Source organism: Ptiloglossa arizonensis, chromosome 11, assembly GCF_051014685.1.
Source record: "Ptiloglossa arizonensis isolate GNS036 chromosome 11, iyPtiAriz1_principal, whole genome shotgun sequence".
NCBI lineage: Eukaryota > Metazoa > Arthropoda > Insecta > Hymenoptera > Colletidae > Ptiloglossa > Ptiloglossa arizonensis.
The window spans coordinates 7,654,321-7,681,248 of NC_135058.1; the positions used below are offsets into that span (position 1 = coordinate 7,654,321).

At 44.5% G+C, this 26,928-nt stretch overlaps 1 protein-coding gene across 1 annotated transcript in view; it reads left to right on the forward strand.

Annotated features, from left to right (window-relative positions):
* The window catches only part of LOC143152661 (protein O-mannosyl-transferase TMTC1-like), a 314,611-nt gene that overhangs the window by 171,700 nt on the left and 115,983 nt on the right, over positions 1 to 26,928 (forward strand). The window contains exons 4-6 of the mRNA XM_076323019.1: positions 3,822 to 3,953; positions 6,242 to 6,314; positions 16,005 to 16,108. Coding sequence (XP_076179134.1) covers positions 3,822 to 3,953; positions 6,242 to 6,314; positions 16,005 to 16,108 — 309 coding nt within the window. The remainder of the gene's footprint in view (positions 1 to 3,821; positions 3,954 to 6,241; positions 6,315 to 16,004; positions 16,109 to 26,928) is intronic.

Genomic DNA, 26,928 nt, shown 5'->3' on the forward strand with positions numbered 1-26,928 from the left:
GAAACAGCCGCGCTTTCAACGTCTTCGGTGAACGTTCGCGCGATGCGATACCTTTTTCCTTGTCTTTGTTCGCGCTGGTTCCCTTAATTATAGAAATTCCCTTACACGCGAGGAAACGATTCGAATGTAATTTGCAATTTTTCCCGTTGCTCGAACTAGGGTCGAAAATCTAGTTTTCGACGTCGATCGTATCGTCGAGTTGTCGTCGGTTCGATGTTCAACGAATTTTTGAGAGAGGAACCGGTTTTTTCTTGGCGCGTGTTTCAATTTCGACCGTTTGGTCGGTCTCGCTCGAAATACCCGTAGCGGACGGAATAAATTCTTCCACGGTTAACAAACTTGAATCATCGAAGGAACGATAAATCGACTCCACGTTCTTTGAATTCTTAATTGGTCGTCGAACGAATTTCGATCCTTATTCTTTCACCGATCTACTTTCGATCGAACGGAAATGATCCGTCTCTCCTACATTTATCGAAAAGTGTTCGACAAAGGGCAGACTTTCGCCCGTGTGCGACGAAGCATTTCAGAAAGTAATCAGTACTCCCATTTGATACATCGCATCGCTTAGTCATCTGTCGCTCTCGATCTCATATTCGAGCGTTCTCGAACCAATTTATTTCACGCATGACAAAGCAAGAAAGAGTATCAATCTGTTCTTCCCCAACTCGCGGGGAATTACTCTCCATTACGTTTACACTTTTCTCGACGAACTCCGCAGGCTTGGGATCATCGATCACCGATCACGGCTCGGGAGCGGTCGGACGATCGATTACAAAAATTGGAGCGGAGTGTTACAAATGGAGTTTAAAGGGCTACGGTGTAATTTCGATCGATGTTCGAGGAACGTTTCAATATTTTCGAAGAGTCTCGGTCGACTCGGTCTACGTTAATACAACTTTCAAATATCGAGTTTCAATTGGAGCACGTAAGAAAGTGGAAAAGAAATTGCTACGAAATAGAAAATTTCAGATCGGAAATTGAGAGCTTACGTCGTCGAGGTAACAACGCACACGTGTCGCAACGGGATTCTTTCCTCTTTGATGTAGCGTATAACAATTGACAATCATAGTCGTTTTGCTTACATTCTCTCGTGCAACGAACTTCGAGCCTCGGAAGGAGGGTATTTCATATGCATGAACTTAGACTCCTTCGGACGAGACACTCGGCGGTCGGCCACTGACATCCAAAATGCAATTACTTAGCAGCTGTTGCTGAGAACCACTAACTCCGACGTCGCAGCCGTATATACATTTTTCATTTCCCGTTTTTACGATATACATGGAAGTTTTATAGAATCGTATAAATACGACGTGTCGCGGGAAGAAAGAAAAATCGATCTCGAGTTAAGAATAATCAAGCACCGCGTTGAAAGGTATACACGACAGTGTCGATTCATTTTTCCTCGATCGCAAACTTTACGAAGACTGAAACGTCCGATCGAATAATATTCTCTTTCTCCCTGCGAAACATCTGATACTCACTCTTAAAAATCATAGATTCGAAAGTCGATTAAATTACACTCGGTATGGAATCAGTTCCAAAAGTTCAACAAAGTAGAAAAGACAATTTTATTCAAATGTATCCAAAACTACAAATTGAAATTCTCCTCCCTGCGATACATTCGTGTACGCTCAAAAATCCTGTGTTCGATAGTGGATTAAAGTGCATTTGGTGTACGATCTTATCCACAAAATATTAAACAAAGTTAAACGGATCCTTGTTGCCTCATCGTGCGAAAAATTGAAGGAAAGTGGACTTCGTTCTCTAAATACGTTCGTACAAAAGTTCTCAGGAAAGTAAATCGGGGCACGATTGCGTATTCACGAAGTCTCGTAACTCGAGGAGTTCGAGTGTACGCGAGATATGGTAAACACTGTGCGTAAACCATTAACGCGTGGCTCGCTAATAGGATAAACGTGCGACGACATCGGGAGATAGACCAGCTCGGACGCGTTGGTTCCGTCTGAGAGAACCTTAACCCGTGCAGCGTTCGTTCCGTGCGGACGGTGCTTTAGTCTGCGCAAATAAAACTGCGGCACGCACTGCGCAGCCTGCATCGCATGCATAATTTAATAAAGCTCGTACCTCGAGCAACGAAATATTTATTTGCGCGGGAGCGGATAGACGGGCGCGTGCAGAACCGAAGCGTGGCGCGATTCCGTTCGTGACACGATCGGACCGACCGCCTCGAACTTCAAACGCGCGCAATCGAATACGCTCGGCGACTCCGCGCGGACGATTAAATCCTCGGACGGTCGGCCGATGCGTGCGTACCGTTTCGATCGATCGCAGCCGGCTCGGTTTATCCCGTATTCCTTTTTCCAGCCGGCGATAAAACGAAATTACGAGGCATCATAATCGGTACGATCGCGTGGCACTCGCGTGCGCGACGCTCGCCAATCTTTGCTTTCCTTTGACCGACACCTGCTCAATATGCAAACCGGTAATTGGCTTTTCTCGCGGCTCGACGAACAGTCCGTCGACTCTCAGAGATTTCGAGTTTCTTTCTACGACTCGGCACTATCCGCGCGATTTCTCCGAGCAACGATTACCTCGTTAACCGATCGAATCTTTCCCGCGATAAAAGAACCAAAAGGATCGATCGTGGTGTACACCGCTGCGTCTGCGATAAACGTAAATACTGAACTCGACCTCGGTTCGGGATTGAAAAACCTCGAGTGATTTCGAGCACACGATCTCGCTCCTTTTTTCTACTCGCCGCTTTCGGCGCGATTTCTCGACGTATCGCATTACCTCGTCGATTGATTCTTTTTTCCTCGAGATAATCGAAACGTGTACACCAATGGTGATGCACGCAACTGTTCAGTGTCTGCGATAGGTGTACAATGAATACTGTACTCGACCTCGGTGCCGGATCAAAAATTCCAACGATTTCGAGTACACGATTTTGTTTTTCCTTTTTGACACCGCCCTTTCGACGCGATTTTTCGATCTATTGAATTACCTCGCTGATAATTCCCGATGCTTATTCGATTCGACGGTTATTAAAATTTTCCGCTGTGAAATATTTCGTTCCGCGCGTCGAATTCCAATTTTTATTCAACGAGCAACTAACACGGAAAGTTACGTACCTTTTATTCGTTGCACGAAATTTTTATCCAAATACAAAATTTGCGCGTATTTGTCTACAAATGCACAAGAATGCGAGTTTTGGTACACGGAAATTCCTCGTCTCCAAGGGTAACAAGTGTCGTATCATAAATCCAGTTTTCACGTTGTATGCAATAGCGGTCACTGGTGACCGACGCGACAACTTTACGTTCCTTGTGCCTGTAAACTTTTACATAACGTTACCGTTTTGAATGATAAAACACCAAGTGTACCAACAAACGTTCAAATACTTCCACCATTCATTTTACAATCCTACCAATCATCCTCGAGTACGTTCTTAAGTATATTTAACTGGTGTAACGATCAACGTGTCCACGGATCGACACTTTCGAGTAACAGTGTCAACGAATCTCTCGAGTGGACAATGTTACGAAGAACTCGTGCAAAAACTTTTTCAAAATTCTCGCAGGTTATAGGAAAGGGAGATTCGTTTGTAAATTTGGATGAAACGACAGTCGTTCAATGACGGTAAGGTCTCTCGCTATCCCTTGTCCTCGAAATTAACAGTGTTTAACCGAACGTATCTTTGATCCAGACCAGGGCGGTATCCGTGCGTTCGAATCGGTTTTTCCAGCAATTATGAAGCTTTGCGGGGAGGACAACGCGCGTAAAGCCCGGTTCCGGCGACAACGACCGGAGCCGTGAGACGCGTTAAATTAAATCTTTCGGATTTGCTTCGGTTCCAGGCAGCAGACGGCTTACGTGTGGAGCAGCGTGTGCTTCGGGACACTGTCGATGTTAGCCAAGGAAACTGGCATTACTGTTTTGCCTCTAAACCTTCTTTACGACCTCTGTCGCTCCTGGCATTCAATCAAGAGGTAAGCGTTTAAGCGGCCGCTCGTAGAACAGTTTGGAAACGCGACACGTACCTTTCGCCGATAAATTCCGAAATAAGGAGTAAGAATCTCCGCGAGCGAGCCGTATCTCGCGCGAGTTTACGCGAAGTCACCTGTATCGGTCGCGGTTCCTCGCGACGAGGAAATCGTGACGACGATCGAGGAGGGGCTGAGTCGAGTTGCGCCACCGAGGAAGAAGATAAGACTCCTCCTCTGATTTCAGCGATAGTCCCCTTCTTTACGAGGATCAAAGAAGTCGAATCTTTTACCGTCCGTTCCGTTTTTATCTCGAGATTTCGTGAAAATTGCGCTCGTAAAATCTTCTTCGACCAGAAACGCGATTTATTTAATCGGATTCGTCCGCGAGCAATCAGACGGTCGCGCAATAAAAGTACAAAGTTCCGGATCGGGGCTCGATGTAAAAAAGTTTCTCCTCTCGGATCGCGTAATCTTGTTGCAAATCGCTTCTACGATTTCTTTCCCACTTGGTCGGTTTTCGTCGTTTTCGTTCGAAATTATTTTATCGTGGATCACGCGTACGCAAAATATAGATATCGCGGGCGTGAAAAAATTGTGGCTGAGTCGAAAAACTTCGGGAAGAAAATAACGCGTAAAAGAGCAACGTTATAGCGAAACGAATAGCCGTCTGAAAGTTACGCGATATCGTTATACGTGTGCTCGTATCGGCTGTACCGTACACGCGTCGTATCGTGAATGTTTATTCGTATTTCACTCGTAACGTTTTCGCAGTCTCGACGAACCCCTCGTACTTTATTCCCCGCTATTTCAATTGCAATTTCCTGTGCACGATCTCCTTCGAATGCCCGGAACAATGAAAATCCTTCGTCTCTCGGTACGCGCAACAAATAAAGCGCATTCAATTGACGGTCATAAACTGGCCACGTTTCACGAACAGACTATTTAAAATCGACGACGAACTCGCGGAACGAGCGCGGAGAATTATCCTCTCTGGAATCCGTCGCGACGTCGGACTTAGAGCAGCTTTAAACGCGATGTATAAAACAGGGGAACCGCACCGAACCCCTCGAAACGTGAAACACGAATATCCTGTCCGCGTGTGCGGGGACAATGGGATTTCCACGTGGTAAGATTTGCGTAATTGAGAGAGGTCCGGGATCGGTCATCGCCCATAGACGATAACCAACGAAATCGCCGCAACCAACGAAATCGAATTAACCGTACTCGGTGTGGAACACGCCGGACGACCATATTTGAATAACTCTCCTCGGTAAACACGTGGTCAACGATCCTGCTCGAGAATCTCGCCCGGAGATTCTTCGACGAATCTCCATTCCGGTTTCCCGACGAAATAACTTTCGAATGTTTCGAGAATCTCGTTTCTCCAAGCATATCTTTCGCGATCTCGAGAATTTTACCAAATACTTGTACATCGTACGCGTCGATGGGAAATAGAATAGAAACCGTTGAGGATCATTTTTCGAGCAACGATTACAAAAATAAATATTTACCCTACAACTGGTAAAATAAATTTTAATTCAGAAACGTTGAGAAACGTACGTTTCCCCATAAAACCGATGTCAACGCAAAACGAAACAAATTTTCCGTTTTTGGAATGTTTGCCTTCGAATATAAAACTCGCTTCACCGATAAATCGATTTATAGATTGCATTTCTTTTTTTTTCTTTTTTGTTTTCAAATTTTGCGTTTGATTAATCCAAACTTTTAAAGCGATTTATTTAACGAGCAGAATACAGAACGAAATTGATTTCATAGAATTTGTATTTCCTTCGGTTTAATTCGATACATTTTACTCGGAACCGAAATATTCTTGGTTTCCCTTTTAATTGGTTTCGTTATTTTTAGTTTCAACTTTCGAAGAGAGGATTTATGGATTCATCGAAACGATCTTGTACTATTTGTTCCTTAATGTTTTGGTTAAAAGAGGACGATTGATTTTCTCCTTATTCGATCGTTTCTCTTTATGTTCCAACTATATCGACGAAATTATTGACCGAATAAATGCGGGCATAATTCGTACTTCAACGAGTAGAATAGTTTATTTTGAAAATTCTCGAGATGCTCGAAAAGAAATGCAATGACTGCACTGGTTATTCGATTCGCGAAACGTTCGAATTCTAGGCTAGAATAATTTCCTCGATGAGTGTCAGATGACAAAAAGTATCTGTACTTATCGTTAGAGGACGTTAATTAGATTACCACCAATATTAGGATCATTGGGTCCCATAAATGATTAACGAAATTTACCCGTTTACCTTCGTTTGTTTCAGATCTATTTTCGAGGCTAGATGGAACGACGACTCGAGACACTTTTCACGACGTGCTGCGGCTCTACTAGTTTCGGTGAGTTGAACAGTGAATTACGACGAGGAACCAAGAATACCGTGAACTTAGCGAATAACTTAATTACCGTGAATTACGATGGAGCCATAAAAGTGGTGTTATCATCAATGCAGAAGAGTGAGGAGTTGAATCGAAAGCGTACAGTATTTACAACCGAATGGAATAAATCGTTACGTTATCTGTCGCTATTGACTTTTCGATGACAGAGTTGTTGGCAACAATACCTCTATCGAAAAATATCGATAAACAGCAATAATGGACGTTACGGAGAATTATTAACAAGTTGTCGCTCAACCCCTACATAGTTACTGAAAAAATAATTTTCGATTGAAAACACGATTCGAAAAATATTTTCCTATACTCTTTTCGGATCAGTGGATCAACCGGGAGTAAAAAAATTCTTTCATTGGGTACAAAGAGGAATTTGTCTCAATTTTGAAACGATAAACCTGTCCAACCCAAAGAGGATTACCGAACGTAATTCAGAAACGTGGTGATCGGTGTTCCAGTTACGACAATGGCACTCCGTAACCGATGAAAAAGTTTGTTCACTCCCAAAACAATCTTACACTCGCGTTCAATTTAACACGCGTTGGGTTCGCGTCACGTTCACCCACCGAATACGTATCTGTTCGCGTTCGGTGATCGTTAATGCCCCGTGAAAGCCATTACAGGCTGGAAACAATGCGCGAAACGAAGGCGCGCGGGATCAACAACCGTCTCGTCTGCAATTGACCGTAACGAAGAAACTTTCGCGAATTTTCAAGCGCTCGGAACAAAACCCACGCCCGCATTTATTCCGGCCGTTCAACCGTCGTAGCTGCCCGTGTAAACGACTCTCGACCATAATTCCATGGGAACGATTCGAGCGTATATCAAGTTGAAAATGTTTTCGAGCGCGCCGCGGCGTCGATCGTTGGCGCGCGATTTCAATTTTATTATCGTCCGGGAATTTTCTGGACGGTGTCTCGAGTGCGAAGGAGATCGCCTCTGAACGAGAATAAACGGATAAATGGATCTGTCGACTTTTCTCTACCAGTCCATTCGTTCGTGGCCGCCAGAAGTGTAGACATCGTCGGTAATACAATAACGACAAAGCCACCGGGGTACACCACTCGCGGCCACCATTCGTCTGAAAATCATGCGGGGCTTCCACGCACGACCGATCGTGAGCGCCGTGTTAAGGTTCGTCCACATTTCTTTCGAAAGGTGAACACCGATTTCGTGCAACGGTTGCAAGGAGCGTGTAACGCGCAACGAAACAAAAAAAAAAGAAGAAAATTGAGTGGCAAACGATCGAGAAACAGATCAGACACTTAGTTACGCGCCACGTTTCTTTTAATGCTCGAAGTAACAGATCATTACGATTGTAGGAATTGTAATACTTTGCTGGTGTTATGAAATGGAAAGGTGAATACTATTTTGGGATATGTGTATATTGAACGAGGCAGTGGTAGAAATAAAATATTAACGAAACACGCAAATTATAACTACGCTGATTTATTTCTCACTCCATGCATCTGGTCACGTTCGTCCAAAATTTCTCTCAATTGCTCGTCTTTCACGCCTCGAAAACACTTGACTCGTTCGCCTATTCCAAACGCAATTCCTTTCATACCCACGCATTATTGCATAATTATTATCGTTATTTTGAAGTGGAAAGTAAAGACGCGTAACGTCGAAACAGTAAATCTTACAAAATATCTTCTTTTAATTTATTCCTTTGGTAATTTTCTATTCCAGGATGTACTTCTTATTAGACTTGTTTGTACTATTCTTCTACCTTTTGCTTGTTCGTTTTACTAATTTTTTTCTCCGTGTGTTGTTTCCTTTTTCCTTTTATATCTTCTCTCGTTGTACGATTATTGTACGGGCAATCTACAGCGGACTCGAAAAGTACAATAGTTTTAAAAGCGCGATTGCGGGAAACAATTAGCAACGTAACAAGCGCAAACGGAAGCGATACGGTCGCTTTTGTCGCGAGTGTGAACTTGCCTTTACGAGGACTCGGCTTATCCTCTCACTCTGGTTTACCATCTCTGCCCCCCCTGCCCCCTCATTTGCCCTCGTGGTTGCTTGCCTGTTACGTTTTGTGATTACGACGTTTGATTCGAACGTGCGAGTAATCGAATTAGAGTGGAAGAGCATCGAGGGACGACGAGAGAAAATTTATGGTAAATTAAGGGTCGAAATTCGATCGAATGTCTTCCTGTCAATTTATCTTTGTCGTCGCGGTAAGAACGATGGAGAAAATAGGTATGGAGACAATTTGATTAGAGTGGAACCAAGGCTCGATTATTTCACGTCGGAATAGGAAAATAACGAGCACGGCGAGGCTTCTCTCCTTGTCCATTAGTCGGTTACGTCTGACCATGCACATCACGAAACTACTTGCACTCGCGAACAGATATAAAAGAATTTGTCTTATTTCCGCCAATATTCAATCCCTACCGATCTAACATTTGTAGAATAATAATCGAAGGAAATCGCGAAAGGTGAAGAAACTTTTCTTAATCCTTCGAAATTATGAAATCCGAGTTTGGACAGTTTTCGAATGCGAATCTCGGAGGAATCCTCTCTCAGCGAGTTCGTTGATCCCGATCTGGATTCATACTGGATTGAACTCGTCCGAAATATACGATCGAACATGCTAGAAACGTACGATCGCAGCGAAAAAAAAAAACACTGTCTCTTAAAATTCTGTTATCCTTTTTTACTATTTTTTATCCACTTTGGAACTCCTTGGATATTCGTTACGGTTCGAACGCGGCTCGAAGCAACGGCGCGGAACTTTCGAATTGTGCGTAACGATTTATCATCGTAACGAACAAGAGTATCCGGTCGTGAAGAAAATCCCCGGCTCTGTCTCGCGCGTATTCGCGAACGGCCTCGGATCCGCGTCGTTAATTCTTAACGACCGATATCTTCCCTTTTTATCGTCCGGTCGTAGCCGGCCACCGATGTTCACGTGCCTCGGGCCTTAAGTATGTTTAACGATCGTTAACGCGGATAGACTCGTCGCGAAGAGTCCCGTTTTACGATCGCGGAAAATAAACTGCGTTCCGACGAATTGTTAGGCAACGACGGTGACTGTCTGGACAGCGAGCGCCATCGCGATGTAAACCGGCGGCGCTTTTAAGAGAGTTACGATGAAATACGAGGGCGAAACCTAGGGGCGAAGTTAACAACAAAGTTATTTCTACAAGAGCCACCATCCGTCGACGTAAATTTGTGGTTGTTGGCCGTTCTTCAATGGAGTCGAGCGAGATACGCTTTTACAACGGCCACTCGCGAAAATTTATCGTAATACGCGTAACGATGCTTCGAGCATATCGGAAACGCGCGAGTGAACGCTATTCTCGATACGTGCTTCGACAAACGGGCAAGATTTTCAAAATTCTTGTTGCATTGAAACAAGAAGAGTCACGAGCGATGACACCGAAGTAATCGCAAGTTTTACAAAAGGATGTTAAGACGAGGATGTAATTCAAGATACTTTCGCGACGATTATCTCGAAGAAATTCACATTACTTACGTAACGTTATTTACGGTTCTCCGAACAACGAATCACCGTCCGTGTCTTTATCGATTCGGGATGCTTTCGCGACGCGACGGTAAACATCGTTATTCGAGATCGCGGGGTTCCTAATTAATAACAAAGTGCACCGCACGAGTGATTAATTAGTTTTAATTGAGACAATGTAACGACGACGCTACGAACCGTACGTCGTCGATTATGCGCAACAGTCGGCCCCTCGCGGGACTGAACTTTATTCGCGATTCATCGATTCAATTAACGATCGTGTCGCGCGATACACCGAGAAACGTTATCGATCGTAAATTACCGGGCTGAGGTATCTGGTTCTATTTTAAACGCAATTGATTCCTCGTAGTCGCGCGACCCCACCGTGTTTTACAACCGCTCGTAATTTGTATCGTACACGGAGAGCAACGAAAGCGTATATAAAGTATCGCGGAGCCGATAGGAAGTCGTGGCTAAGCACGGAACATAGTTTGACCGAACACGATTCCGAGTTATGCTAATTTATGTCAAGAAACGAGGGAGGCGTGCGAGCACGACCCTCGCGCAGGACCCCACGCACACTCGACTCCCACTCCACCCTCCTCGTTCTTGTTACCTATTGCCACTTACGCGTTTCAAGATATGTCCTTTACGAGAGGGTTGTTTAACGTTCCTTTCCCCCTGACGGAACCGCAGAATGTCAAGAACCTTGTTGATCCACCGTTACCCTTGATTCGGATGGAACGACTTTTTTACTACCGCTATTCAATTTCCTCCTCGTATCACGGAGATCGCACCTTGCGCCATTAATAAGAGAAATTCCGTTGAACTCGACGTTCATTTTAGAACGATTTTCGTTCAAAGATTTATTTACGTGCGATTGTGTCTCAGTTTCTCTTTAGTTTCGTACAAAGAACGTCCCAGGTGAGTCTATTACTAGAAAAAGTTTCGGAGATCAATTTTACAGATACGTGATAATATTTATTAAGTATCATAGCGATGCAAGATTGTTACATCGTCATAGGACTAAAACGAGCGTAGAAAGTGTATAGTGGAACGTTACTTGAAAGTGTCCGTTAACACGTTGAATGCCAGTTTTCAATATTTAAAGGTCTACTCGATGTTTGTTCAAACTGTAGCGCGAAAAGTAAAGAGTGAATATATAGAGTAAAAGTATTCAATGGTTTCTCAATAACAGTAACGTAATATTCGATGGTATGAATTTAATCCAAGTGCAACAACCGATAAGTCGAGCTTACCGTAGCGAAGATAACGTCGATCTCGGCGCATTGCAAATGTCTCTCGAAACTAAAGGAATAATGCAATGATTTTTACTCGCAATCTTCGAAGAAACTTCTTCCTGCCCGTAGAAATCTTGCTCGGCGAATCAATTACCAGCGTAGATGTATGTAAGTGTGTGTTTGCTTTGGTCGGGCAGTATTTACCTCCGGATATAGCCGAAGGCACGTTATGGTCGCTTGCAACGTAACAGACGTAATCGATAAGCCAATACATTATGGATACACATTGTTGACTGATTCTACATCAATTTGCCCGTTGTTAGTCAACCGGTTTACCGCTCAAATCTTACCTCCGGGTTTCAAATTATCTTTGGCCCGCGAGCGCAATTATAATTTCATACGCCAAGTTAACACGCTGTTCGGAGCTGGTTTAGCTCGCTAACAATCGGAACATTTAGGTAACGGACTGCTCGATAGAAGATTTAGCTGAGGATTCAGAAACGCGAGGCTGTCTTCGAAGAATCAAAGTCAGCAGATAGTACTATCTAACCGGGAACGGTTACGAGAGAGTCACGAATAATCGACCGTGTCTTCTTTCCGCTTCGCGTTTTCGTTGCATTGCACGGAAACTCGAATCGTGTACAAGGGATTCTTATTATTCGATTTCTACGGTACACAGAGACTCGTTTTTCGAGACAGCGGTCGTAAATAAATTAGAAATTCTACAAGAGAAGACGCAGGATCAAAGTGCATTGGTTAGAAAATGCATTTTTGTATCGGTGAAAATAAATACTTTAGGAAATATTAATTATCAAAATTGTATAAAGACATGGAAATATCTGTTCCAAAGAAACAACAATTTGCCTTGAAAATCAATGCGATTGTATAATATTGATTACCAGAGATTTTCTTCGTTCAAACGGTTCGTTATAAACTTCCAGTAGCGTGTACTTAGTAAGGTTCATTGTCTGGTTCAAACGTATATCGAGGCAGATGTTTTTCACATTTTACTAATTATTACGTTTCTCAAGGTAATTAATAATTACCGCGCATCAATGATTATCGAAACATTATTTTATCCGTTGACAGAAGGTATTTACCCGTGAAAAATATAGCGATATTGCCTTCGTATATTATACAAACGGTGTATCGATACGAAACCGTAACAAACATGGCTGGTTGTTTGTACAACCACGTTGACGGTACTTCACGATACAATAGATGATTCCAAATTCATAATCACTGATACTGTACATTTCCATACCGAAGTATGTCTATTGTTCCGATATTTCATAGCAGCATACAGAAGTAGGATTAAATACGAGCTACAGAAAATTTTAAAAATAGAGAAATTATATAAGAAAAAGGACGACTACGGTTAAGCAAACCTTTCTGCAGCCTTATTTATATCACTGTATTCCTCCACCCTTTCGACAAATCGAACATTTAAATTCTCTACGTTACGTACATCTTCACAAAACTGTGCACGTTTTACTCTTTCGGTTTATTTATTATATTTATAATAACCCAAGTATTCTCCTTCCTGCATTCTTTTTCTATACACCCTTACGTGCGTCAACGACCAACGTTCGCCCATCGAAGACTCAAATCAAATTTCGAAACGATCCCCGGTTAATTGAACCAGTTCGAAGCGTGCACATTTCGAACGATAACCAAATTCACCGTCACAACGGAAACGAACGGTCCGACATCCTGTGCAAAAATAAGAACGGGTATCCAGCGGGTTGATCCGACCGTATAAAAATACGCAGCGCGCGGTGCTCCCGGCCGAAAAATATATTCCCCGACGTGTCGAGCGTGGGTTATAATACCACCCTGGGGTACCACCGGGGAAAGCTAACAAGAGAGAATTCCGGCCTTATAGGTATGCCGGTCCACCGAGTCTGACGTTTCGTGCGCATCAGATATTTACCGAAATTGAATTTCCGTCCCGTTGCCGCGTGTTCCGCGGGTCACCCGGATGTCCCCGTGGCGGCATAATACGATATTCCAGGGACGACCACCCACCCTCCAGCCAGCTCTCTAACCCCCTATATACAACGAAAGAGCGAAGACATCCGTGGAACGACGGTACGAGAGGCGTCGCGTCGCGTCGGGTCGCGTCGGTTCGACGTTGTACACGCGAGACGTTGAGGGTCGCGACGTGTATCGAGGGTGTGTGTACACACGAGTCGTTTACAGGAGTGTAAGGGGCTCGGTGTGTTCCCGGTGTCGGGAACGATCGAAGGAGATATGAATACCTTCGATTGGCAGATATTGTCCGGCCCTCGAACCCTTCTGGAAACCTACTCGGCCTCTATCTGTCGATGCGAGCAAGAACGCCCCGGATGTAGAACGATCCTGGCGAAGACAGAAAGAGAAAGGGTTGATGGCGTTCTCCGGTGAAGTGGAAGGGTAAGGTGTAAAGAGTGGTCTTCGTTCCATGGGGGGAGGACGGCTCGGACGGCTATCGAGTTAGCGAACTGGAGCAAGACGTGACAGAAATGCGACGACGTCCGCGTCGTTCTGCGTGAACGCGACGTCTCGGCGCCCGGTACACGCCCAGAACGCTACCGTTTTTCACGGTGCGGAGATCGGGACGAATGTTTTTCGATACGCGGGCCCGCGAACCTTCTCCGAGGATTTCAAATTAAATATCGTTGGAATCTAACGAAAAATGGAGCACGGTTCTCAGTCCTTGAGATTTTTCGTCGTATTCGTCGGTACGGGTTATAAACGGGTCTCGTCGATGGTAATGAATTTTTTAAATTTCGAATTTAGAAACGCCGCGCGAGGTCGTTGAGTTTCATTTCAAGAGGAAGGAACACGTTTCGACTCGAACGTAAGCTTGGAAGCGGATTGCATTTCGTCGATAGCGAACGATTTTTATTTATTCGGTTTCGATAAGAGTGACCGTTGTTGTTTATTCATCGATGGAGGCGAGAGCACGCATAATGTAGCTTGCGATAATAACTGATACCGTGCGTTCGAGTATTTACTCGTGTATCGCGGCTGTATCGTCGGTGTTGTCGAAATTGTAGTTTTATACCGTAAGTGTCGAGCAGATTGAAGCGACCCGATGACTTTACGAAATTAAACGTACTACTTTCGTTCCGAATATTTTAAATTCGGAACTGCACCGGAGTCGAAGAAAGATTAGTTCTATTTGTTGTCCATTCTGGGAAAAAAATATATCTGTGCGTTCATTTCTGCGAGGACGAGAACGTGTGACTCTAAATGAGTCCATCTCTTAATAAGATGGACGGTGAGAAATTTGAAGAATAGAAACACATTTCTCGACTTCTTCGGCAAGTGTACAGGTATCCACGAATGTAAAACGAATGAAACACGAATTACGTACGAATGTAAGCTGCAATATACGCGATTCCCGTATAATTAAAACCTATAATTAAAACCTAATACGATAGATTCCCGTGTTGATTGCGGAGGAACGCCGCGAGTTCGATATAATTGTGAAACGTGACCCGTATGGAACGATTCAAAATCGATGTCACCGATGAAGCGAATTAATTCGACGGTGGTTACGCAAAATGGAACTGTATTTAGCGTGGAGGCATATCGGGCGGTGAACTTCAGCGTGAAATTTTTAGCTCTCAACCCCTTTTCTTGTTTTCCGTTTCCCTAGCTCGCTAATGAAAGCTTCGAATGGTTCTAGCGGTGTAGCGAGTCATCGAGTCGAGAGTCTTCAGAAAAGACCAGTAAGAGACTTTTCCGCAATCTGGATTTCCTTTTGTTTCGCTCTCATTCATCCTTCGAGCCGTGTAAACGTTAGGTAGAAAATTCGCGTTTTGGGGCCCGGGAAGCAATAGAGAAACAGCCCATAGAAAATTCGAGCGTTGGCAAACGAACGCCGTGATCGAAAATTCGAACGTACGAAAAGAAAATTACGTCCAATTTACGCGGTGGCACTTTACAAAATTGTGTACACGAAAACACGAAGATGAGTGAAAATATTTCTTGAAATATTTTATCCCGTTTAACTTTACCTATAATGTTAACGCATATCCTAAATTTACAATAGGTCGATGCGTTATGGAAGAACGGATGTAACTTGCGACAAGACAGATGTTTAATGTAGAGTTTAACGTGTATTTTTTAATTATTCCTATTTTCCAAAATTTAGTTACGAAGGTATGCTCGCATTCCACGGAATACTCTCCGAATTTGCAAACTTTATTTTATTTCTGCTACTGTCGCATTAACTTGAACCTCGAATCGTACTCGAATACCTATTTGAATTCTTTAAACCGTACCTTGCTCCATTTAGGAAAAATCATTATCCCTCGGTGCTTCGTCTATACCGTTTACACGTATCCACGTTCATATACTGTCGTAAGTACAAATTGAAACCGATATACCATTGTTTTGCGTTATTGGAAAGCGATAAAAGCGTGCAAACACATACCTGTATTGTACAATTAACGTATATCCATCCCGCGTAACGGGGATGAGCAGACGATGATTCTCCGTAACAATTCAATTAAAATTTTCAAATTTTCACCGAATCGCGACACAAATTGTCTTTAGAAATAGTTAAACGTGTACAATGTCCCCCGATACGAATATTTATTTTTATTTACTAAAAAACAGAAAATATTGTCGCGTAGAATTTGAACCTGTACATATTTTCTTTCACGTATTCTTTTGTACATTATCTTTGTATTCGTTAACCGTGCTCCTCACTTTCGACTCCTAGAAGATACTCAAATTGTTATTCGTTTACCAAACGTGCACACAACGAATGATCGAATACTTTTAAGCGGTGATTGTAAGGTTGGCGTATTATTCGCAACGATTGCGCGAGAATACCTTTGGAGCTTAGCCAGAAAAAAAAAATTCCTGCGCAAATATACGAGCAAAACAATTACAGGGTGTGCATTATTAAAGGATTCTTTCTATTTACAGTTTGGCGTGCTGTTGGTTGTGCGACTCGCTCTCCTTCACGGCGCTTTACCGAAGTTCTCGCCGCAGGATAATCCGGCAGCTTTTCATCCCTGTTTCCATGTCAGGTGAGTAACAGTATAAGTCCTTTATGCTACGCGAGTAGCGGCGTGGTTTACAATTACAATTTTTCAAAACTCATAGCGATTGCGTATGCACGGAAACCGTATACCGTTGTTGGTCGTTCGAAAGCAAAGCGTATAATAAACCACAAAATCCATGTATCGTCCGGAGAAAAAAGGATCGGCGTCGGGTTAAGGGAAATTTAACACCACGAATAAAGGGAACGTGGACAGGGTCGAGTCTTTCTTTTTTTTTTTTTCTTCTTTCTTTTGTTTAACCGCAAGCCTGACGAAGGCCGACCGAAACGAACGACCCGATACAACTGCAATTACTTCCAGGATCGATCCTTCTTTCTCGCTACGATAAACGAAAACGAAGCAGTTTTACGCGTGCACGGTGTACACGTTGCGTCAATTATTTTTCCTACGTTTTACGATCGTATTAAATATCTCGAGCGAACGTATTTCGCATCAAGTGTGAAATACACCGGTGACACTCGAAGGAAGTCATTTTTTTCCTTACAAATTTTCGTACACATGGAAACAACGGGTGCGCCGCGATAGTCGAGAGATAAATAGAACGCATCGGTGAGAAAAGCACTTTAAACGTCGTGCTTTAAAATTACGAGGGTAGTCATAGCATCGTTTGAGAAAAATGTAGAAACGCGTGGATAGTTTTACAAGTTTGAGACGATCCATTTGGTGGGAGAACTCAGTCTCTTCTTTAATTAGGTTTCCTCGTGGACAGTTTCTTTTTCACTTTCCCATGGTATTTCCATTGTATTCCACAAGCTCTAATTTTGGAATCAGGTAAAGAAGCATTGTTAAAATAGCCTCCTTGCTCAAACAATTACGCGTTAAGGTCACTAATCTTGAATAATACAACCACAGACCGTATTACCTACTCCGTTACGAGCAGTTCACTTTCTCAAATGCTGAACAAAAATAAAGAAACAAAATACATTCACCCAACGATCTAACAAATCTACAATTTCTTCCTCTTTAACGACTTGTACAGTATAATTAAATTTTCCACAAAAAGATATACGTTCACCGAAGAGTCCCACAGCCATGGGACAGTGAAGTAGTGCGAATCTCCGCGTCCTTTAGAAATCGAAGGTTCGACTTAGCGGCCATCTCGTTCGAATAGAGGAACACTCGTTTCTATCCTGTCGTAGATACGTCCCGGTACGTTCAAAGCCGGTTCGCGATTAACCGAAACCATAATCTCGAGGTCGAACAAACGGAGCACGCCGCGTTGAGTTCCGTTTCGCGCAGGATATCCACTAGTCGCGGTCGTTTCCTCTTCAGCTTCCTAGGGGCTATCGTTTGTACCAGCGGTGCTTTCAGGCTGACTCGAATCTACGGATAGTGCTCGAGTTAAAACGTCTCGCTCTTCCTCTTCGAGGAATATCGCTTCCCGACGATATTCTCCGAGTTACGAAGCGTCGGTCGAAACCTGCAACGACGACGATGTACACCGATTCGCGAACCGTTCGCCTAAACTTTTCCGTTTGCTCGCTCACCGTCCACCCGTTAGAAACTGAGAGGGACACGAGAGAACGGGAGAGGATACCTGGTTGCATCGTCAAAGAGCCAAGGCTCGTGGAACTTTTCGAAAAATCGAGTCTGCGGGGCCCGGCCACAGTTTCAACGGGGAGAAGACCCCTCCTTTCTCGTCATCATCTCGCGAGCTACTTTGAAAGTTGCAGTCTGCGCTGTGCACGCATTCACCACCCCTCGGGGCTCGCTCTCTGTGAAAAAAGGGGATCGACGCGAACGTCGATCGCTCTGATCGCTCGTTTAAATAAACTTTCAACGCCTTAATATCGTGCAACGACTGCAATTCGAAATATTGCAGCGGTTTGTTCAGATATGTGAAATTTCCAGGTAAAAGCAACTGTTATACATCCGTGAAATATTTATTATTTAATTTTGTACGATTTTCTAAAAGTTTGCACATTTCCTACAGATTTAAGTCGCTAGATAGTTACTGTCATTTAAATACAACGCGAGTGACTTGAACGGTTCTCCAGGGACAGCTATTGCAATGTAGGCTCGACGATATATTTCGTCAAGAATAATTCAACCGCGCCTAATTTCTTAATCTTCCCACCGTTATCAATACAATACACAATCGGTAGAGATTTCACTAGGAACATCTACGATCCTTCTTCGATCTCCCTTCTCTTGTCTCTCGATGCGCAGCATCGATCCTCCGCTCGAAGCAGCGTCAAACTCGTCCCGGTCTCCCGCGAACCGGTCCCAACGCGAACAGTCTTCGTTCTCCGGTACGTGAGTATTCGTTCGTCGAGGAGCTCGGGGCGGTTGAAATGTTCCGTCGAGGATCTCTTTCGCGAGGAAGTTCGGGTGGTCTTGTTTGCGAGTTCCTGGCGGGGCGAAAGAAAGGGGACAGGGGAGAAGAAGGGTTGTCGTAGAACGCCCGACGAAAAATTCCGTAATATACGACTCGATTTTACGGTTCGACGGACGTGTCCGGTGAATCCGATTCCCGGTATCTATCCGAAGACCGACGATATCGAGTGGACCTCGGTACACGTCGCGGCCGCGAGAAAGGAATATGTCCCAATGGTTTACGCGGCCGGGAAAATGGAACCGTGGTCCCCTCCTACCGTGGTGTAACGTTCCATTTCAATATCTCGATACGACGCGTCGCGTTTCCTCCACGGCCGGGGGTGTTCGCGTTCCGCCGGTTACACCGGAACGATGCTTGCGCCGCTTCCGGCGGTATCGACGGAAGAATTATTGTATTATTCGAGGAGGAGAATGTGCTCGGTCCGCTTTCAATTCCGCGGACCCGGTTTTTGAGCGACTGTTTGTCACGTATCGCGACCGAGCCAACCCGACGTTTGCCAACGAACGACCACGGAAACCGATAACGCGATCGCGTCACCGATCCGCGGATTGCAGTTTCAGCCGGACTCGCCTCGGGGAGACGGTCTCGCTCGGTATAAATATCGCTGGGAATCGTTAACAATTTCCGCTCGCCTCTGTCAATTTCACCGATCGAACACGACTAGCCGGTCCCGATCTTCGACGGGACGGATCGATACGACGGGGTGATCTATGAGAAATAATGCAACTCGCGTGTAACTCGGGGAGTTGAAGAGGGTTTAGCGTAGGGTGGTTTTGGTGTTGGTAGATTCCAAAGAGTGTTCGTGTGTATGAAGGTCGCGATCGAAATCCACGACGATCGATTTGTACGATTCGGTTTTTGAGAATCGACTGGGAAATAATGGAACTCGACTCGTGACTCGAGGAGGTAAGGAGGGGTTTAATATAGAGTAATTTTCTCGTTGGTGGATTTCAGAAAGTGTCAAAATCTACGACGATCGATTTTTATTTTAATTTATTTTTATTTTATTTTACGAACGAATCCTCGAGGGTCGGCTGTGTTCAAGTTTCCCTTAAAGAAGGATTTAGCGTAGGGTAATTTTAGCGATTGGAAGACGAGGATGAGTATAGCAGCGAGGACGACTATATATTTGCAAGAAAGAAACAGAATAATACAGAGGCACTTCTCTGAAGTTTACTGGCGAGAGAATCCACCTGTACTTGGACGCTGATGCTCGGTTTTGTTGGACCCCACTCTAGACGTAGAACGCTCGCGTTTTGGGTACTCGATACCAAGCACCGCTTGAAAAATCCATTTCTCGACGGTATTCGGTGTGACTTCCGAGAGAAAAGACATATTCGGTGCCGTGGAGAGATTCACCGTGTTCCAGTTTGGGAAATTGTTATCAGCGACGTCCGAAGAGATCCATCGATCGACTTATCGACCGATTTCGGACCGCGTGGACAACTTTCTTTGTTTACTGTTAACTCGAGCATATAGATTGCGTTGTCTTACCAAAGAAAATTTCGTTCGATCTTATCCTCGTGTCACGGCCAAGCTTATCCCGATAAGACGTATTCTTAATTCTTCTAGTCGCTCGTACATCATACCGGTCAAACTTAAGTATAATAAAATGATCGAAAGTATCCAGAAAGCTAAAAACGATCGACGATTAATTGTAACTATAACTCTCGTCGATGTAACACAAATCTTTTCACCGTAAAGTGTAATCGATCCCCACCGCGTAACCGACAAAAGGCTCCGGTGACGAGACCGATGCGATTATGCATCGATGACTAACAGTTCGACGCTAATGTAATTAACACTTTCAGCGGATTACAATTCGCGAGCTGATATCGACGATATTGATTCGACGTCTATTCTCATCACCGATAATGACCGTTATTATCGAGGACTTTGCCGCCATCTATTCGATAGCCTGTCAACGTTCACGGTAATAGTACTCGGGTCGTTTGAATCGTAACTACGAAAGTATCTACTTTCCGAGCGAACGATCGCGGATCTATTAAACTATTTCGCGTTCGTCTATTTCTATCGAGTCTGTTCTATTTCTATCAGCGTCCGTTATTCACGTTGAACTGCGCTAAATGAAAATGAACACTCAAAATGGAACATCACCGATCGAATCTCGCGCGGTGAAACTCGTATAATATTTTCACGTCAGATTTATAGTCTTTCGTCGCGTTCGTGTCCCCGTGAAACCAACCGCTCGAAAATCCTCGGCGTACCGCTGCAAAAAGCCTCCCTCGTTAACCATCGATGCGAGAATCAAGGAGCAAAGTACGAGGCCGGCTTTACTTAGCGGAAGTGCGCTCGGAGAAGACGTTCGATAATTTTAGCATATTGAAATATTGTTTCGTTCTTTTCGTTCCGTTCCGCTGTATCAGCGTATCGGAACGGTCGCGTTTCCGGCTTCAACTCTCTGCTCTGGTATTTATTCTTTTTCTCCCCTGGCGCCCGGCGGATCCTCCGGTTCCACCCTCGGCTATCTCGCTCTTTTCTTCCTCGCAGCCAACCGAGCGGAGCGACGGGGGTTGGGGCCTCCTGGCAGGGGTTAGGGAAGATATTATGCGAAATACTTTCTGCCCGGCTTCCGGGAACCGGCCGTGAATACTTTATGAGATGTATAATTTGGCCGGATGTACCGTCGTTTCGCGGAATTTACGATCGTTCGAGCCTACACCGAGCTAACCTTCTGGGTGGGCTCGCAAGTGTTTCGCGTTCGAAAACCGTGGGCCAGCCTCCACCCCCTGGCAACACGTCGGTAGGTTGCCACGTTTCTCTTTCCAACGATTTCACCGCTGGCTGGCCTCATATATGCGGAGGGCACGACACGACACGACCGACACGTGTCTCGGGGATGACGGTGCAAGTCGAGGAAATTCGAGCACGATATTTCGTTTTCCGGGACGTCCGTTAATATCGCGCGACCTAGAAAGATTTGCGAAATTACATCCACCCCTCGCCCCCTCCCGCCCCCGTAACCACCACGCCCACCTTAGGCGATATGGACGAGATCGGGACGGTTCCGGATAGCCTCCCCGTCGTTATTAAGGGATAAAGAAGCTTCCGAAACTCGTGCTTTAACGTCGTTTCGCGCTTCCTTATTGCGACTCGGGGGAATTAATTTCGACGGGTCTTCGATTTTTATTTTACCCTCCTTCGTATGGAAGGAAATTCTACATTCAGATACGAATTTAAAGTTTATTGCAATACACAGGGGTCTTGCGTGTTCAGTGGTTGAATAAATTGCGAATGGAAGATCACGTAAGTGGCAAATAGAAAGAAACTTAATTCGCGACTCTCGACTTGGAACTGAAGAAATAGAAAGGAAACTAGAGTAACTTAAAATTAACGTCGGCTTAAAATTAACGTCTATCAATGAAGTCTAACACGCCTAACATTATCGTTGCATTCGTTCCAACAGAAGTAATAAAGAAATATTCTGAAACATTTTTCTAGGGAGCGATGCGTGTAGAGGTGTTGTTTGGAAAGTATAATTTAATAAAATGTTTATGCACTCTAAAAGAATCGTGTTTCATTTTCACCAAAAGAAACGAAACGACTTTCCGAACAACCCAATAGAATAGTGTAATTTTTGACAAACGTACGCGTGTAAACACAGCGAAATTAGAGAAGTTGGTATCGCTCGATGTAATTAATCTCTCGCATCGGAATATGCACAAAAGTAATCGAAAAGTTAAAATTGAAATAGCGCACTTTACCGAACGGGCACGCTGCAAGGTAAAGGGTCGGTGTCGAGTAAAGTGGCCGAGGCAATGTAAATTTTGTTACCCTCGCTTATTTCCGCTGAATGCTACAATTATGACTATCGCGGCATGCACGGACCTACAATTTTCGACGAGGGTTCGACCAAGTTTCGCGTTATTTTCGCCGGCGTCATAAACGTCGCGTTTGATAACAATTTCTTGGAAAAAAGAATTTTTGCGAAGAAAATTAAACCCGTAACTTATTGCAAATAGCGCACATTGGTTGCGCTTCGAAGAAGAATAGAATTCCTGCTGCTTTCTCGAACAATTGTACACAATTTCGAACATTTTGTTGCGCAATACTTTCGTTTCAATTCACGGGAAGATATCCCATTTCGGTGCATTTCAAGAGCTGTCTCGTTTTCGCCAAATACCGTGAAATACAGCACGTATGTGTACGCATCGATGTATCTTCTTTCGCGAAACTCGGCAGGGAACGTCGAGGAAATAATTTCGTTCGGAAGTATGCGCTTTGGAAGCGATGGGCGCTCGATCGAGGGTGTAATTCGTTTCGCGTTAAAAATTAAACTTGTCAAAATTAAACGGTCATTGCCCTCGTTCTACATACGCGTAGAACCATGAAGCCCTTTATCCGACTATTCTTTCGTTTCTTTCGCGGTACAATTTTGGCAAGTTTCCGCGCGATCGTAACGACTAAAAAGTATTCGTTCCAATACCGCAACGGGTACCGCGAACACAGCGACGCGTATACGAGCGGATAGAACAGGGTCAACAGGCTTTGACAACAACCGTGTCGCAGCCAAGCTGTCGGGACCCGTGAAAGAGAGAACTGGGAGAAGAAAGACTCGAGGATGGAGCGTGAACGGAGCGAGTCGACCATCGAGACGCTTAAAGGGCCGCGTTACAACGGTCTCTCGTCCCTTACCTGCGCGAGATATCTCGGAAGGGTGATTAATCCCACGTGATAACCGCACCGTCTAACGTTTCACGTTCCAGTGGCGCGAAACGATATTCTATATCGCTGCGTCACGCGTCGTTCCCAAGTTAAAATATTAACGATGGTTTCGGTACCCGATTCAATGTGTTCGGAATGTTTCGCATATCGCGCAAAGCCCTCGTGAATTTTCACGGGGATCCCCCCTGTATTTACCGGCTCAGCTCTGCCGGGAAATGGTACCGACCAAAGGAAAATAAATGGTCGTGCAATTGAATTTGCTTTTCGACGGAATTGACGGTAGAAACGTACCAACGTTTTTCGAGGGGTTGTTCAATTTATCGACTTTCCATTTCGTACGCCTCGAATTTGTTCGCTCGTGTTCCCACGAAGATCGACAATTACGATCAACGATTTTCGATTGTTTCGCTGTCGCGTTAACCCTGGCCGTAATTTATCCTCGGAGGATTTACATAAAGAATTAATTCCGTTTGGTGAGAAGGTGGGTAGAAATACAACGAATTTCTCCTCGATTGTACAACGAAGATGCGTTACGAGATTACGGTAAAATGTTTGGTAGGTAAGGTACAGGATCGTGACTCTTTCGCTTGGTCAAAAATGATCCGTTTGGGACCGATCTGTGTTTCTCGAAGTGTTTAAATAATTATAGAGAATTTCGCGATTAGGAAGTCAGGATACAAAACAATTTTCTCGTAATTTGAAAACGGTAAGGTCTGTTTCTACTCGATCACCTTTCAGATTAAAATTTGAATCGATGGAAACCTTAACACAGGGTCGATTTCAACGAGAATCTTCACCGAACGAACCTAGACTCCCTATTGGTAATTTTGTCAAGTCTTTCTACCTTTCGCGAAGCATTGTTCGCAACATAAATTTAAAATACACACCGATCGTAAATTCCACGTATATCTTGAGACAACGAATTTCCAGCGGTTCGACGATCGTCGTCGCGATAGACAGTAGCTCTTTACTGTTTCGAAACCGTTCGAACAGACTGAAAATTCGCATGTTTCCTACATTTAACGCTCTCACCGTGAACTCGGTTTATAACCGAGTAAACAACGTTACGAACACCGTTTCACGTGCACGAGCGTCGCCCCGTTGAGCTACGGGACGGACACGGAACGATTCCACGCCGGTTATTACCGAGGTTTATTGCATTCTTAAATCGCGACGGAAGTTTGTTGGAATTTATTCAGCACCGTGGCTCGGAACTTCTTGTTTACGTTTGTACGTTTGAAGCGTAACGGAGGATTTATAAGTTCGTGAGAACTGGTTATTTCGCAGGTGTCATGAACGATCCTCGAGCGGGTAGCTTGCCTTCCGAGCGATTAGAATAACTTACCGGCGTCAAAGAGTTTCGTTTCACTCGCTACCGTGAACCAACATTACGCATTTATGAAATCGTGCCTCACCGCGCGCTTGATAAACGTTTAATTTTGCAAACACCGCGCAGGTGTTATCCCGCACGAAACACTGAAAGTATAACAACGTGGGCATCCACGGTGATGCCTGAAAATGCCAGGAAAATCTTGGAAATCGAGACACGAGGTTACTTCAATATCGCGTGTATTTTTCCACGACACGTGGTACAATTTTTCCAAAGATTGCGAGAACGTAACGAGATCGTAGCGATGTTTACCGATGTTATTGGTACCCGCTTAACTTGTTCGCAACAGAGATCGAGAAATCTTGCCAGTAGAAGGTAAAAGCAACTGTAGTTCTTTAATCTCTTATCGATGGTTTGTTCAAATACACAAAGCTAAGGGATACAATAATACATTGGCTGCTCGAATTGTTTGTCTCTATTCCTAAGTTTAATACAAACTTTTAGATTATCATTTCCTTGCGGACGAAATTTGAAAGTTTTTTATTTTACAAAAATTCTACAAGTTTTCAACGTGTTGAAGACATTCGATGACCAGTAAAAATTCCACGTAACTAACATTACCGGACATCTCGAAAAGAGACACATTGGTTACGTTGAAATAATCTCGCTTTCAGTATTTACTTTAGAAATTTTTATTTTACGAAAAGATCTCAAAAGTTTCCAACGTATACCAATCGATAAAAATTCCAGCTAACGAACATTACCGTAAGAAAATGGTAAGAAAAGTCACATCGGTTAGGTTGAAACCGCCCCGTACAAGATTTCGATCTTTACGAGGTAGGTTCCAGCCGCGCTGTAAAAACGGCCGCATTATGAACCGTACCGCGGCGCGAGTTATTCCCGCGCATTAATAAACTTTACAGTCAACAATTTCATCTCGTTCCCGTGGCGAAACTCAATATTTCCACGCGTCTCGGTCGCGCCGACTCGCGGTGGAAGTATACCACTTGCACGCGGCGCGTCGCGGCGCGGCACGTCGCGACGTCTAAGCCGCACAAAAGCGTCGTCGGCGAGCTCGGCGAGCTCCGAGGCACGGGATCGCGGTACACGAATTTTTCCACGAAGAAAGGGTAACCCAGACACGGAAACAACAAAGGCAATCTGAAAATTTACTTGTTCGTCCGGTTTCGCTTCCGCGAGCTCCGAGAAAATTGAAGTTTACTCGGGGCTGGTACCGAAGTTCGTTCATAAATTACGCGACGGCGTATTCCAGCGGTCGTTTCGCTCGTCGACGCGAACCGTGAGCACAAAGAGGTCGGAGATTACGAGACGGTGACGAGGAGAGCGAAGGACGACGCGCAAACAGCACCTCCTCGGTCGTGTTGTCCTCTCCCGATCGATCGGGGAACGTTCGAGTTTGCGCTCGCTCATCGCGTACCCGGATTATCCGACGGGACGTTAAATTCACGGATCCGGTTTCGCAACGGTGGTCGTTGGAACGATTAATTTTCACCGGTTGGAAGTTTCCACAAAGAGACGTCGCGAGACTCGTCTTCCCATCGTCGCCGAAACTTCGTCCTCGTTGTCCATTTATCAGTTTAAGGTGTCACCCTCTACCTCGCTAAGTGGAGCTACCTTCTTTCGCGCCCGGGTATCTCTTGTCCGACTGGTAGCCTGTTAACGAGTGTCGCGGTGTAAATTGTGCATCTCGGGTCAACGGGGTTCTCCACGCCTTGAAAATCACACTTATCGAACGGCGGTCTTGTAAATTACGTTACTCGGATAACACGGGGTGCAGCTGTCCGGCACAGGTCGAGCTTGATCCCCTGGCGCGTTGAGAGTCGAGTCGAAATAATTCTGAAGCGATTCGCGGGTGAAACACTACCTTGAGAAGTAAAGAATTCGTCCGGATAGACTGGTACTTATCATTAGTCTTTGGTCGTCTGCGAAACTATTCCACGATATGGTAAAATAGAGTCGAAGATTCAAAGTTGAGAAGTTTAGACGATTCGATGACGTCTACGATACCGTAACGTCTTGGTTCGTAGATTCATCGATCGTTTACTTATCGTAAGATAATTCTCAAGGAGGGTACTTGAATAGATTTTCTATACAAAATACACTTCCGTTCGAAAGCACGAGAAGAATACCTCCGTGTCGTACAAAAAGAAATGCGTTTGTAACGTCCAATTGGTTTCTTCTTCGCCCGCACGCAGATCCAGTTTTTAACATCGTTTGGTCGAAAAGAGGTCACCGAACGCGTTTAATGTAACGTCCCACGAAGCTTTCGAACATCGAGAAATATGGAAGAACTTTAGTTACGCTCTCGCCGTAACGAAGGGTTAAACGCACCCTCGTACGATATCGAACGTGCCGCGAAAGATAAAATTTAACCGAAGCGCGTAAGTTCGTAAGATGCCTAAAGCTTAAAAC